General features: G+C 39.0%; 1 protein-coding gene across 1 annotated transcript in view; it reads right to left on the bottom strand.

Moving 5' to 3' along the window:
* The window catches only part of LOC118984195 (kynureninase), a 75,779-nt gene that overhangs the window by 37,472 nt on the left and 24,528 nt on the right, over window positions 1-13,779 (bottom strand). The window contains exon 3 of the mRNA XM_037041966.1: window positions 9,590-9,710. Coding sequence (XP_036897861.1) covers window positions 9,590-9,710 — 121 coding nt within the window. The remainder of the gene's footprint in view (window positions 1-9,589; window positions 9,711-13,779) is intronic.

Raw genomic sequence — 13,779 nt, forward strand, 5'->3', positions numbered from 1 at the left:
AAATGGGTCAAATCACCCTACACATTTTCTATTTCAGAATATTATCTAAATATTGTCATCTCACAACACAAATACATTCTCTGAAGTAAATGTTTTAATCTAATTTAGAAAAATGACAGAATTGAAAGTGATATTGGGAAGTGACAATAATGAGCATTTAAAAAACCTGGAGGTTAGTGCTGTATTTTTAGTTTTGCCTTGAATAACTTGAACTTTTAGAAGAAATCACTTGGGTTTTGAAATATCTCAAACATTCTCAAATCTTGACCTTCTTTATTATAAGTCAAAGATTGTACCATATGAATTATAAGATCAAGCTACATTTTGATGAGTTATTGTTTTTTATAAATAGGTTGTAGATAAGCAGGTAGTATGTCTGCAACAGACCATAAAAGATGGAGACATGGAAAATGACAACCATGAACCAAGTGTCATTTCCTATCTTACAGGTCATGGATGGCCAATCAGAGACTTGACATTATTATCCCAGAGCAAAATCTTACTTAGTTAAAGCACTGTCATTTTTAGGACTTCGTAGACTATAAGTTGTTAACATTATTTTTGCAGTTAAATAATTTCAATGTACAACAGCACAAGATTAGTGTGATTACTTTACACTGAAGGATGTGAACAAACAGTAGCCAAAGACAGAGCATCTAAATTTAAGCTTGGTACATGAGACTGTACTCCTGCCAGGCCAGGGAATTACTCCCTGTAGAATGCCTCTGCATGTGAAATAAACTTTTCTAACGTTAATCTGGTCGTNACTACTTAGACTATAAATTGTTAACATTATTTTTTCTGTTAAACCATTTCAATGTACAAGAGCCCACAAGATTGGCGTGAATACTTTACACTGAATCACGTGAACAAACAGTAGCCAAAGACAGAGCATCTAAATTTAAGCTTGGTACATGAGACTGTACTCCTGCCAGGCCAGGGAATTACTCCCTGTAGAATGCCTCTGCATGTGAAATAAACTTTTCTAACGTTAATCTGGTCGTTGTTAACTAATGCAGAGACCCCCAACCAAAAGAGCTAGTATTTGTGGAATAAAAATTTTCTTCCCAACAGAACCTTAGATGGAAAAGGTCAGAGTGGGATTTTAAACTAAATATTCAGAAGCAAAGAAATAACAAACACTTTTGAGGTCAAAGGTAGGAGATGGGGTGGGTGGTCATGGGATTGCAGTCATGCATGTCACACTCCATTGACATCAGTGGGCAAGCAAGGCCTCCGTGTTGACTTGCCCCGCCCCACTTAAAGCAAAACAGCTAAATAAAGCAATCACAAAGCAAAGCAAACTAGCTACCTATTCTTTGGCTCAAGGGAAATTATCTTTTTACTAATTTAGTTTGCATTGCTTGAAGCATTAAAATGTACCTCCTTTCTGAATAATCTGTCTAATAAAAATTAGGAAAGAAGTTTTAAGATTATGCAATATTCTACTGTCACAAATCAAAGTGTACAGTTAAGAGGTAATTATCGCAGGGTAAGCGTTATGACAGAGAGACACTATTCTCAAATATAACTTAGTATCAAAAATAATCAACTATTCCCTGAATAAAGTAGGATAATCATAAGGATATGAACAGGATAGCAAGGCAGCATATTTTAAAGTACCAAGAGGCTAAAAATGCACAGCATAGCTGAGTGAATATCCAAGAGTTAAGGACATTCTCTGAAGTTCAAATTCATTCAACTTAATTCTCTGCTGTTTTTTACATTAGGGCCAAAAATGAATACTAACCATTTTTATTAACTCTGACCTTCATTTTAAAAATATTAAAACCTGCTAGGACAAACTGCTTCCAGATGTAGTGATATTTATTTTCCAATGCATGCATAAAAGCTATTCGGATAAAGTTATAATAGGCTTCATGAATTATATAAACCTCTATATTTTTGTGTTAAGTTGTGAACATATATTTTAACCACTGAAATTGAGAGCTTTGCTGTGTTATTTAATAGCTGCAAACTAACTTTAAAGATCAGATACTATTCCAAGTGTAAAAGGCCAGTGACATAATGAATAAAGAGAGATGGAACAGACACTCTGGGTTTCTATGGGAGCCCAATGTCTTGCCTTTTGAGTTCTCACATGGTTTGATTTCATTCTCCTCAATTTTTTTTTGTTTTTGACCTTCAAGTTTGGCTCCCTCTTCATAACTACTTTTTAGAATCAGAAAATATTTCGGATCCTGGGAAGATGGCAGCCAAGTAGGACAAAGGATTTTGCTTTTCTCCATGCACCCAAGGACCTGGCTGATCTGCGGAAGAGCATGGCAGATGCCACACTGGGACCCAGCATATAAGAAGGCAGGACTCCAGAGAGTGTAGTGGACACTGAATGACCAGAGGTTGAGGAGAGGAGACAACCGCAATCCACAAGGTACGAGGGAGCAGTGCAGAGGCAGTGGTGGGCCCCCTGCCAGGCCGCGCCAGGGCCCTGGCCGGCGGCCCCGGTCTCTGAGAGCTGAGGGTGGACAACACCGTCTCTGGGAGAGAAGTGGTCACCAGCAACCCCCCCTGCCCCATCTGGCAGGGCTCAGATTGGAAAACACCATAAGAGATCGGTCTGCCAGTAGTGGCAGAGAGAGGAGTGAGCATTCGGAAGCAAACCAGAAAGCTCCGATAACCCATGGAGTCAGGTTGCTGGCTTGGGAGAACTGAGAGTTGCCAGAGCATTCCCTGCTTCGAGGGGCCTGTGTCTGCCCTCGAGCAGTCCCAGGGAGTCTCGGGCTGCTGGCAGAGCCTCCAGAAGTGGGTCAGTTGCGAGCTCCATCCCTACTCAGCTGGCACAGACCAGCTCCATCTCTGCTCAGCTGACGCAGACTGGGTGGCACTGGGAGTCAATCATTGGCTTTCGACTTCACTGGCTGCAGGTCGCGTGCACCTTCCCGGCCCCCAAGCAGCCCGCAGCTGGCCCTGGCTCCACCAACCGCCGGTCGAGAGAGCCTTTCGGGCCCTCGAGGGGCCCCGCGCAGGCCCTCTACTTGGGGAACTGCCAGTCGCCCATGCTTTTCCAGAGGGGCGGGGGCTGCACCAACCCTCCGCTTCCGGAATTGAGAGTCGCCCCGGTGATCCCTGTGGCGCTGGACCTGCACCTGCTGGCGAATAGTCTCAGGGAGTCTCAGGCTGCTGGCTGGGCCCCTGGAAGAGAGCCAGTCTCCAGCTCCATCCCTACTGAGCCTGCGCAGACAGGGAAACACAGGGAGTGTGGCTGTTGCTGTTGGTTTGGGAGAATTGTGAGTTGCCCTGTGTGTTCAGCCACAACACAGGGAAAAGTCCGCACCCAAGCCTAAGAGAACAGGAAAGCCTGGCTGGGAGCACGCACCCTCAGGTCAGACCAGGGCTGGGAAGCCTAGGAGAAAATCCGCTCTCAGTAGGGCTGGAGAGCAGTGCCAGTCTGGATCTTGGGGGGTACTGGCAAAACCAGTTAAGTGGACTGAGGCGTGAGAAGAGCCACAATAACAGCCCCTCAGGCTGCTGCAGCTAGTGAGACCAGAAGAAAAGGTTTGACTCGCTGGACACCAACCAGAGGAGTAGTGGGAGCAGAGAACACCAAGATACCTACAGGAGACTGCACCACTGAATTGCACAGGTATCCTACCACAGAAGTTCACGCCATAAACTCAGGGTACCAGAACAGATCAATCTAAGAAGCTGAGGCCAACAAGAAGAGCATCACAAACAATGGGAAGACAAAGAAACAATCCCCAAATGAAAGAAAAGGAGGAAGTCTCAGAAAGAATGTTAGATGAAATAGAGGCAAGTCAACTATCAGATATTGAATTCAAAGCACTGGTTATCAGGAAATTCAAAGAGCTTACAACGAGCTACCAGAAACTACAAGGGAACTACAATGAACTCCCTGCAAACTATACCAGCATGAAAAAGGAAATAGAAGCCATCAGCAAAGGCCAAGAGGAAATAAAAAATACAATTTCTGAACTGAAGAACACAGTAGAAGGTATGAAGAATAGAATCGATATGGTGGAAGATCGCATAAGTGAGATTGAAGACAGGATAGAAAAAATCTCCCAGACGGAACAAGTAAGGGAAAAGAGAATCAGAAAAAATGAAGAGAATTTAAGAGAAATGCAAGACAATAGGAAACATAATAATATCTGAATAATAGGAATACCAGAAGGGGAAGAAGAAGAAAAAGGGATAGAAAACCTACTTGAAAGAGTAATAACGGAAAATATTCCTAAGATGAGAAGAGAGAAAGTCACATGAATCCAGGAATCACAGAGAGTTCCAGGCAGGTGGAACCCAAAGAGGCCTACTACAAGACACATCATCATTAAAATGGCAAAATTCCAGGACAAAGAGAGAATCCTAAAGGCAGCAAGGGAGAAAAAGGAAATAACTTACAAGGGGTCCCAATAAGGTTGGCTAATGACTTCTCAACAGAAAAATTCCAAGCAAGAAAAGAATGGCAGGAAATACTCCAAGCAATGAGAAACAGAGGCCTACAACCAAGACTACTTTTTCCAGCAAGGCTCACAATCAAGATAGAAGGCCAAATAAAGAGCTTCAAAGACAAAAGAACTCTAAAAGAATACGCCTCCACAAAACCAGCTCTACAAGAATTACTAAAAGGGCTGCTTTAAGGAAAGGAAGGAAAAGAGAAAGACAGAGAGGAATACAGATACATAAATGGCAATAAATAAGTACCTTTCAATAATAACCTTAAACATAAATGGATCAAATGCACCAATTAAGAGACATGGAATAGCTCAATGGTTAAGAAAGCATGATCCACACATATACAGCCTACAAGAGACCCACCTCAGGTCAAAAGACCACCACAGACTGAAAGTAAAAGGATGGAAACAAATTTTCCAAGCAAATGGACAAGAAAAAAAAGCCGGGGTAGCAATTCTCATATCAGACAAAATAGACTTCAAAAAAAGGGCTATAAAGAGAGACCCAGAAGGTCACTTCATAGTACTCAAGGGAAGAACCCACCAAGAAGACATTAACATCATAAATATATATGCACCCAACACAGGAGCACCCAAATATATAAAGAAAATCCTAGAGGACCTCAAGAAAGATATTGACAGCAACAGAATCATAGTAGGGGATTTTAACACCCCACTGTCAAAAATGGACAGATCTTCCAAACAAAATATCAACAAAGATATAGCAGCATTAAACGACACTCTAGAAGAAATGGACCTAATTGATATATATAGAGCTATCCATCCCAAAGAAGCTAAATGCACATTCTTTTCAAATGCACATGGAACATTTTCAAAGATAGATCACATGATAGGACACAAAACCAGTCTCAACAACTTCAGGAAAATAGAAATCATACCAAGCATCTTCTCTGATCACAAGGGACTGAAATTGGAAACCAACCTCACAGGAAAAAATCCAAAACACCCAAAAGCATGGAGATTGAATGGTATGCTATTAAATAATGAATGGGTCAAGAATGAAATTAGGGAAGAAATCAAAAAACTTCTTGAAACTAATGAAAATTAACTCACAAGAACCCAAAACTTATGGGACACAGTGAAGGCAGTCCTGAGAGGGAAGTTCATAGCAATACAGGCTCACCTAAAGACAATAGAAAAATTTCAAACAAACAACCTAAACTGACGCCTCCAAGAACTGGAGGAACAACAACAAAGACAGCCCAGAGCAAGTAGAAGGAAGGAAATAACCAAGATCAGACAGGATTAAATGACATAGAGACTAAAAGCACAATTCTAAAGATCAATGAATCCAGGAGTTGGTTTTTTGAAAAGATAAACAAAATAGACAAGCCTTTAAGTAGTCTCATCAAGAAGAGAGAGGACCCAAATAAACACACTCAGAAATAAAAGAGGATAGATTACAACTGATACCACAGAAATAGAAAAGATTGTAAGAAATTACTATGCAGAACTGTATGCCAAGAAATTTGAAAACCTAGGTGAAATGGACAAATTTCTAGAAAAATATAATCTTCCAAAACTCAATGAAAAAGAAGCAGAAAACCTGAACAGGCCAATAACAGCAAATGGAATTGAAGAAGTAATAAAAAAAATCCCATCACACAAAAGCCCTGGACCAGATGGTTTCACAGGAGAATTCTACAAAGCTTTTAGGGAAGAGCTAACCCCTATTCTTCACAGACTAGTCCAAAAAATCCAAAAGGAGGGAAAACTCCCCAACTCTTTTTATGAAACCAACATCACCCTAATTCCAAAACCAGATAGAGACACAGCAAAGAAAATTACAGGCCAATATCACTGATGAACATAGATGCTAAAATCCTCAATAAAATATTGGCAAATCGCATCCAACAATACATCAAAAAGATCATACACCACGACCAAGTGGGATTCAGCCCAGGGATGCAAGGATGGTTCAATATACGCAAATCAATAAATGTAATACACCACATAAACAAAAGCAAACACAAAACCACATGGTCATATCAATAGATGTGGAAAAAGCTTTTGATAAGGTTCAATACCCATTTATGATAAAGGTACTCAGAAAAATGGGAATAGAGGGAGCATTCCTCAATATAATAAAGGCCATATATGAAAGACCTACAGCCAACATCATACTCAATGGACAAAAACTAAAAGCTTATCCACTAAGATCAGGAACAAGACAAGGTTGCCCACTTTCACCACTTCTATTCAATATAGTATTAGAAGTTCTAGCTACAGCGATCAGACAAGAAAAGGAAATAAAAGGCATCCAAATTGGAAAGGAGGAAACAAAACTGCCATTGTTTGCAGATGACATGATAGTGTACATGGAAAACCTATAGCCTCTACCAAAAACCTGCTTGAACTAATAAATGATTTTGGCATAACAGCGTATACAAAGTCAATATCCAGAAATCCAAGGCCTTTCTGTATACCAACAATGAATCAGCAGAAGCAGAAATCAGGGAAAAAAATCCCATTCGATACAGCAAAAACAAAAATAAAATATCTGGGAATAAACCTAACCAAGGAGGTAAAAGACTTGTATGCAGAAAACGACACAACACTGAAGAAAGAAATCAAGGAAGACACAAACAAATGGAAACATATACCGTGTTCATGGATTGGAAGAATTAACATCATCAAAATGTCCATACTACCCAAAGCAATTTACAGATTCAATGCAATACCTATTAAAGTACCAATGGCATATTTCACAGACATAGAAGAAACACTTCAAAAATTTGTATGGAACCATAAAAGACCAGGAATAGCAGCTGCAATTTTGAGAAAGAAGAACAAAGTAGGAGGGATCACAATACCTGATATCAAACTGTATTACAAGGCCACTGTAATCAAAACAGCCTGATACTGACACAAAAACAGGCACACAGACCAATGGAATAGATCAGAGAGCCCAGAAATAAACCCAAGTCTCTACAGTCAATTAATATTCGACAAAGGGGGCAATAACATAAAGTGGAGTAAAGACAGCCTTTTCAACAAATGGTGTTGGGAGAACTGGACAGCTACATGCAAAAAATTGAAACTTGAGCACCAACTGACACAATACACCAGAATAAATTCAAGGTGGATAAAAGACTTAAATATAAGCCATGAAACCATTAAAGCCCTAGAGGAGAGCATTGGCAAGAAAATCTCAGATATTCTACGCAGCAATATTTTTACTGATACATCCCCTAGAGTAAGGGATATAAAGGAAAGAATAAACAAATGGGATCTCATCAAAATTAAAAGCTTCTGCATGGCTAAGTAAAACAGTATCAAGATACAAAGAGAAGCAACAGCTTGGGGAAACATATTTGCCAATGATACCTCAGATAAGGGTTTAATCTCCAAAATATACAAAGGACTCACTCAACTCCACTCAAAGAAGACAAGCAACCCGATCAAAAAAATGGGCAGAGGACTTGAACAGACATTTCTCCAAGGAGGACATACAGAGGATCCAGAGACACATGAAAAGATGCTCAATATCGATAGCTATCAGAGAGATGCAAATTAAAACCACAATGAGATACCACTTTACACCAGTCAGAATGGCCATCATAAACAAAGAAACAAACAAAAAGTGCTAGAGAGGTTGTGGGGAAACGGGGACCCTAGTTCACTGTTGGTGGGATTGCAGACTGGTACAACCACTATGGAAAACAGTATGGAATTTTATAAGAAAACTAAAAATGAAAGTGCCTTTTGACCCAGCAATTCCACTCTTAGGAGTATATCCTAAGAACCCTGAAACACCAATCCAAAAGAACCTATGCACCCTGATGTTCATAGCAGCACAATTCACGATAGCCAAGAGTTGGAAGCAACCCAGATGCCCATTGGTAAATGACTGGATCAAAAAGCTATGGTACATTTACACAATGGAATTCCATGCTGCCGAAAGGAAGAAGGAACTACTACCCTTTGCAACATCATGGATGGAACTGGAAAGCCTTATGCTGAGCGAAATAAGCCAGGCAGTGAAAGACAAATACCATATGATATCACCTTTAACTGGAATCTAAACAAAACAAACAAGCAAGCAAAATATGACCAATGACACTCAAATACGGAACAGGCTGACTGGGTCCAGAGGGGAGAGGGGAGAGAATCATAGGGGAAAAGGGGATAGACTCACATGAACAAGCAGAAAGGACACATGGACAATAACTAAGGGTGGGGGGCAGAAAGGGGAGGGAATATTAGACAGAAAGCTGTACTTGAACAAGAATTAAATTAAAAAATTATAAAAAAGAAAATATTTCTATTCATTTTTAATATTTTAAATATGTAAACATTTTAATAGGTACAAATATTCTGAAAGTGTTTCTAATTTTAGCTTTGCCAGTAGTTAACTGAGGAACTATAATAAATTCATAAGATTAAGTATTTCTAATGTAGTGAAGAATGTGGAACTAATGAAAATAGATTTCTTTAAACTGCCTATTAAAACAATGGATATTCAGGAGAGACAGTCAGGATTTTGGAAAAGTTTTGGATTAAAGACAGTACATATTTGGGTAAACCAATTATGGGAAAGTTTTCTCAGGCAGACAATTAAAAGTGAAAGGAAAGGGATGGAGAAAAGAATGGACCCTGATTTAAGATCCCTGAGTGGTTGGAAGGAAGCTGCTTAGCTAAGCCCAATGAAGCATCTTCTTAATAATCCTGCTCAGTTTGGGAAGAAAATGCCTTCAGTTTCACTCAAGGCACTTCTCACACCTCCCTCAATAATTTAATTTCCTTATTTATAAAAATTACTATGATAGAGTTTAGCCAAGAATTAATCATAAAAATACTAAATTAAATCCTAAATGTTAACTCCTTTGTTAGTCATTAAAGAGATAAAACAAAATAATTATATATGTTTTAACTATGACAAGCAGAAAAGAGACTTAACTTTTTTAATATTTTAAAAGTTTTACTCTTGACTCTGACAGTAACTTATCACATGATCTTATGTACTGATCTCATTTATTTTGTCAGTAAAATGATAGTGTTGAGTGACATGTTCACAAAAATTTCTTTCTGCCCTGAAATTTTATTATATACCTTTTCAAATATTAGACAATCTAGTGTGACTTTTAAAATTCTAACATGAGATGGTGAGTGATAGCTTTTGAAATCATACTCACATTTTGGCCCACTTTTGTAGTTCTTCCTCCAGATATGTTTTAACTATTTTTGGTTGAAGGCCAAGGGAGTTTCCTGAGAAATAGATGGCATTTTCATCCTTATTCACTAATGATAAATCAACTGAAATAGAAGAAAATGTACAAAATGCTTATTCAATTACTTCACATTCTTCCATTTGGCATTGTTAATCCAATGCAAACAAGTAATTAACTTCACAAAGGATACTAAATAACTTCAATTTCTCCCAAGGATAACATTAGGTTTTGTGAAAAAGAATTCATCTTTTCCATTTATATTTTAAAATATAGCTTATACCTATAGAATCTTTTGCTAAAAATCTATCATATTTAATGTGTTCCATGAAAAAAGTTAAACTACCAATTACTCCCAATTTTAAATTCTCAAAGTAATTAGAAAGTTTTAAAAACAGTAATTTTTCAGGAAGTATATCAGATTCCTCATTCACAGTGAAAAGTTACCAGAATTTAGGCAAGTACTAAACTCCTGAATAATGGATGTTGTAGATATGCCAAATTAAAAAAAAAAGTGTAAATGATTGTATACATGTCTTGACTAGATAAATTGGCTTGTTATTTTTTTCATTCTATATATCTATACACATGTAATGTCAATACATTAGGCAAAGATTGTTCTCTTCATCTACTTCTTCTTCGAATAAATAAGAACTTTAGTAACTTGGTTGTATTACAACTCTCCTGACAGTACAAAATGCAGTTTCATTAGCAATTAATCCATGTGCTTGAACTATAGCCCAGATATACACATGTTTATAATTGTGTTCTACTAAGATTTCTCTTAACTGTAAGGAAAATAAAAGTAATTTCTGGCTTATATTTCCTTCAAATCATTTGGTAATATAATTGTCTATACTTTAGACTACCTCATTGAACCTTTGCAGACGTTTTACAGACATACACTCTATCTCAACCTGATTGCTTGTATAGGTGCAGGGCCTCTTTTTCATTGAGACCGTTTAAGCCTGACCCAATTAATGAGGTGAAATATTGTTCTTAGACTAAAATTGGATTCATTAACAGTTTTTTGGGGGGGCTAGAAAACAAATATTGAAAGATTTTATTTAGAACTCAGGGCTTTACATTGGTGTATTATGTGTCAAATTTCAACTAAGCACTCAAATAAATACACATGGAAGATGAGACATGTCCTCTGTGTCAGCCCCATCAATGATCACAGATGAGGAGTCAACCACTCAGGCAGGCCTCTGCCCCCATTATATTAATTGTGTTATTTCACTGTGGATGCTTTTATAGACAAATAGGTAGGGAACTTCTTTTATTTAGGAAGTGGGTTTTAAAATGTACTTATGTGAGGGACTTCTGCCAAGATCAAGGCGTAGGTGGAAACACTGTGCCTTCTCCCACAACCAAGTTCGAATACAACAAAGGTTTGGAGAACAAAGTTGCAGCCAAAGAAGAGAAAAATTGAACTATGCAGAAGTCCGACAACAATGAACCGTTCAAACAGACCGGTAAGAGGGACAGAGCCAGCAGCGGAGCGGGGACAGGCAAGAAAGATCCCCCAAACCCCAGGCACCCAGGCAGCTCCGCATCGGGCTGACCCAGAAAAATTCAAAGCCCCAGAGTTGATAACTCTAAGCGACAAGGAAATAGCAAACCTCTCAGATGCACTGAAATTCAAGACACTGGTGATCAGGATGCTCACAGAATTGGTTGATTTTAGCCACAAATTAGAGGAACATATGAAGGCTAAACTAATTTAAATGAAGGGAAATGCAAAGGAAAACAATAGTGATGGAAAGGAAACTGGGACTCAAATCAAGGGGGTGGACCAGAAGGAAGGAAGAAATGACCAAACAGGAAAAAGTAAAGTTACAACAATTCAAAAAAATGAGGAGAGGCTTAGGAACCTCCAGGACATCTTTAAACATTCCAACATCCTAATTATAGGGGTACCAGAAGGGAAAAAGAAACAGCCATGAGTGGGAAACTTATTTGAACAAATAATAAAGGAGAACTTCCCCAGTCTGGCAAAGGAAATAGACTTCCAGGAAATCCAGGAAGCTCAGAGAGTCCCAAAGAAGTTGGACTCAAGAAGGAACACACCAAGGCACATCATAATTACATTAGCCAAGATTAAAATGAAGGAGAGAATCCTAGAAAGAGCAAGAGATAAGGGGACAGCTACCTACAAAGGAATTCCCATCAGACTGTCAGTGGATTTCTCAAAAGAGACCTTACAGGCAAGAAGGGGCTGGAAAAAAGTATTCCAAGTCATGAAATCCAAAGACCTACAGCCAAGACTGCTCTATCCAACAAAGCTTTCATTTAGAATGGAAGGGCAGATAAAGTGCTTCTCAGATAAGATCAAATTCAAGGAGTTCCTCATCACCAAGCCCTTATTATATAAAATGTTAAAGGGACTTATCTGAGAAAAAGAAGATAAAAAATGTGAACAATGAAAGGACAGCAAACTCACAGTTACTAACAACAACACCTAAAACAAAAGCAAACCAAGAGGACAACTAGATCAGGAGTGGAACCATAGAAATGAAGAACACATGGAGGGTTAGCAACAGGGGAGTGGGAGGAGGAGAAGGGGGGAGAAGATACAGAAAATAAGTAGCATAGACGGTAGGTAGAAAATAGATAGGGGGAAGGCAAGAATAGTAGGGGAAATATAGAATCTAAAGAACTTGAGACACGTGGTCATAACCTAAAGGGGGGGGGCAATGGTGGGAGGGGGTGTGCAGGGTGGAGGGGAATGAAGGGGGGAATAGAACAACTGTAATGGTATAATCAAAAAATATATTTAAAAATAAAATAAAATAAAATGTTCTTATGTGAGAGAAAAACACAATTGTAGACTAAGTTATCTAGTCTCGTGCTGGCCCAAAGTATGGCTCATTATGAAGTAGCATTAATTTTTCTCATGCCTCTGCTCTTCAAACAAATTCTACTTAAAACTCATGTGTACACCTGGGTGATATCTCCTGTAGGGTCCACACTTGTAAATAATACAGATTCATTTTATTTCTCTCCCCATCCCAGCTCTCCTTTGCCCTCTTCCCCCAACCTCCCATAGCACTGCCAGAATGGCTTGTTTTCTTATGGAAAAATGAGTGTAAGATTAGAAATGTGAAAGGAACAGTAGGCACCATAGGTTGGGAAGAACAATCTCTCACCTTTATACATACCGACTGTACAATTGCCACCTCCCCACTACCCCCATCTGCAACTATGAGAAACAGTAGCTTGGGGAGTTTGCTAGGGGAGGAGATATAGAACTCAAGTGGCAGCAGTAAAGAACCCTTGAGGGTATTGAGACAGCTGCTGTACAAAGAATATATCATGCACATAAATATTATGCTTATAATTACATGGGTCAAAGTTCTCTCCCTTTTCCTTTTCTCTCCCTTCTGTATTCTTCATAGCAACCCAGGAACTCTTTCCATATTCTATATAGAAGGAAAGAGAAATAAGCTGAACATAGCATCATCAAATTGTGATCAGCTTTTGGATCTTCTTCAGTTATAGGATTCTTTATATGTTCCAGGAGTGTCTGGGGGTTATTTGGCATTTATTCCAAGATAAGGACCTTTATTAGGATTCCAATGATCTACTAGACCTTGGAGTTAGCTATGAGTCTTTGACTCCCATCCTCAAGATTATCATGATCATTGTTATTGCCTGTCACATCGATCATTACTGATAATCATGTGCTGCTCTTTTATAGCTAGAGTCCAAATTTAGAGTCTTCTGGAAAATATCTAGGAGAAGGTTAGGGCTCTAGATGAGAGCATGTTCTCTTTTGTTTTTCTTTAAATTTAGAATTAGCCAACTACACTCAGTTTAGATGCTCCCAATTTTTTTGGAACATCCAAAGCATCACAGTCCTGAGCCAGCTGAACATAGGCCTTCTTCCCTCCATCAGGCCTGATCAGGGTATTGACCTTGGCTGCATCAATGTCATGGAGCTTCTGAATGGCCTGTTTGACCTGGTGCTTGTTGGCCCTGACATCCGTAATGAAGACAAGTATATTGTTGTCTTCTGTCTTTTTTACACAGGGGAAACTTGATGATGGCATAGTGATCAAGCTTGCTTCTCCAGGGGACACTCTTCTGAGAATACTTAGGATGCCTGCAGAGCTACAGTGTCTTTGGCCATCGGAGGGTGGAGGATGTGTAGA

The sequence above is a fragment of the Sturnira hondurensis genome, unplaced genomic scaffold (assembly GCF_014824575.4).
Source record: "Sturnira hondurensis isolate 20B ecotype Veracruz unplaced genomic scaffold, ASM1482457v3 Scaffold0003464, whole genome shotgun sequence".
Classification (NCBI taxonomy): domain Eukaryota; kingdom Metazoa; phylum Chordata; class Mammalia; order Chiroptera; family Phyllostomidae; genus Sturnira; species Sturnira hondurensis.